Source organism: Trichinella spiralis, assembly GCF_000181795.1.
Source record: "Trichinella spiralis strain ISS 195 chromosome Unknown Scfld6684, whole genome shotgun sequence".
In the NCBI taxonomy this organism is placed as follows: domain Eukaryota; kingdom Metazoa; phylum Nematoda; class Enoplea; order Trichinellida; family Trichinellidae; genus Trichinella; species Trichinella spiralis.
Genome location: NW_003533623.1, coordinates 1 through 1,790, shown reverse-complemented (window position 1 = coordinate 1,790; position 1,790 = coordinate 1). Strand labels below are relative to the sequence as shown.

General features: G+C 40.4%; 2 protein-coding genes across 2 annotated transcripts; one reads left to right on the top strand and one right to left on the bottom strand.

Moving 5' to 3' along the window:
* Positions 1-17: 17 nt before the first annotated feature.
* Positions 18-641, top strand: Tsp_14656 (conserved hypothetical protein; the record flags this gene model as incomplete). Its single annotated transcript, XM_003366037.1, has 3 exons — positions 18-170; positions 328-424; positions 523-641. Coding segments are annotated over 3 exons (369 nt in total), but the record flags the coding sequence as incomplete, so codon positions are not given.
* Positions 642-735: 94 nt separating this feature from the next.
* Tsp_14655 (conserved hypothetical protein) lies at positions 736-1,272 on the bottom strand. The gene is given in 3 exon segments (XM_003366036.1): positions 736-840; positions 857-1,028; positions 1,229-1,272. The coding sequence occupies 3 exon segments, from the start codon at positions 1,270-1,272 to the stop codon at positions 736-738; spliced, it is 321 nt and encodes a 106-aa protein (XP_003366084.1).
* Between the last annotated feature and the right edge of the window lie 518 nt (positions 1,273-1,790).

Genomic DNA, 1,790 nt, shown 5'->3' with positions numbered 1-1,790 from the left:
ATAAAAAATAAGTCCAGGACGTGGCTAAGCTAAGGCGTAAAGCTGTACGACCAAACTTGGTTACTCGATTTATCGGCGCAATAGCAACAGAAGCGGTTTACAAGGCACATTGCCAACAGGAAATTTCAACGCTCACGCAAGCGCAACGCTTTTCAGAGAAAGTGATGAACGTAGATGGGCAGAACAGTACAGGTAGCCTCCATAGTACAAAGAACCGGTGATGACATTAGGCGGTAGCACCAGATTATCCAGATGCTCTGACATGAGACTGTGGGCAACGGAAAAAACATGGCTTCAGTAGGCACTCGAAATTTGTTCCATGTTCAGAAACCTGTGGTCGCAGCAAGACCAGGTAAAGATTTCCCATGGTGTGCTGTGCCGAATCTAGGAAGTACCAGATCCCAGAGACATGAAACTATTGCAGGTTGTTCAGCACAGTCACATTCCAAAAATCTTAGAAGCTGCCCGCAACCACCTGATAGCCACATAGCTGGCAGTGGCAAACATTCTTACTATACTCAGGCAGTGGTCGTTCTGGCCTAAGCAACGGAACGACATGGAATAGTGGTGGAGAAACCTGTGACATCTGCGCCAGCCGCGGATCTCATTTGAAGAAGCTGCGGTCACCGATGAAGATTTAACCAGTGTGTATGGATCTACTCGGCCCAGTGAAAGAGACACTGAATGTGACTGTTGTATCATACTAGTATACAAGATAGCATAGGGTCCATCGATTTATTTGTTGGCTGGGACACATATTTCAATTAGGAATCTTTGGGGTACCGGTGTATTGTGTACCATTTCACCGGTGAGACCCTCATTTGGATCGTCTTCGGCTGCCTGTGAACTTACCTACCCACCATTGCGAAGATTGACTCAATAAGATATTACTACAGCATAAGCGGAGAGAACGCGTAACAAGGTAATTGTGTGATATGTGATACAGTACCTTTGCGTGCATTTCCACATTTACGGCAGCGATGGCATTTATGTGCCGATGCGTCTCATCCGTAGCAGTATTGTGAATTCTTCATATTTCATCCGTATATTAAAAAGAATGAACATCTGTACTGCTGAAATTGTGGAAGGAATGATTTTCTTTTATAAATTTTTAAGTATCACAATGCAGATCGAGCTAGTAGGATGCTTTTTACAACCCTTATGCATAGTTTTCTGAATCAGCGTTAATGCGGGTCATTGATGGCTCTTTACCAAACACAAAGGATACATGGTTTCATCTTTTCCGTTTTGTTTTGTTCTCACTATGCTCATTTTGTTCTACTAAATGTATCGTTTATTTATTGTTGTTGTTGTTGAATGGTGAAAAATAAAAATCATTATTTTATTTCCTATCATTTTTGTTGCTTTTTCTGGGTTATTACTATCACATTTCATGTTTGTTGTGGTGCAATAAAATATAAACTTATAAAAAAAGGTTTATTAATACTGATAAAACTGGTATAATATTCACAATACGTATTTATGAGTACTTCTATGCAGTGCTTTGGGCTGTGCATTGCTGTATGATAAATTTTATTTTGTGATATAATAAAGGTAAAAGTGTCTTGGTGATGTTTAGATTTGTCGATAGTGATAGTTATAATACATAGTAGCAAAAACTCTACGGATTTTAGAGATAAGTAGATTGTAGTATGTGAATTGCGTGGTATATCTGAATCGACTGTAATTTTGTGACCTTCAAATGCGTACGACTGGAATGCGTTTAATTGCATGAGGCATCGTGGGCAGCGCGCGCTATGCCGGAGCTGTTCTAAACTTCCCTAAACTGC

What these genes read in the sequence shown, in the direction of transcription:
- Tsp_14655 (XM_003366036.1), bottom strand. Translation starts at nt 1,272, where the DNA reads ATGAGCATAGTGAGAACAAAACAAAACGGAAAAGATGAAACCAT. An exon ending in AACGGAAAAGATGAAACCAT is followed by an intron (nt 1,029 to 1,228) that starts GTATCCTTTGTG and finishes TGAAATATGAAG; the next exon opens with AATTCACAATACTGCTACGG.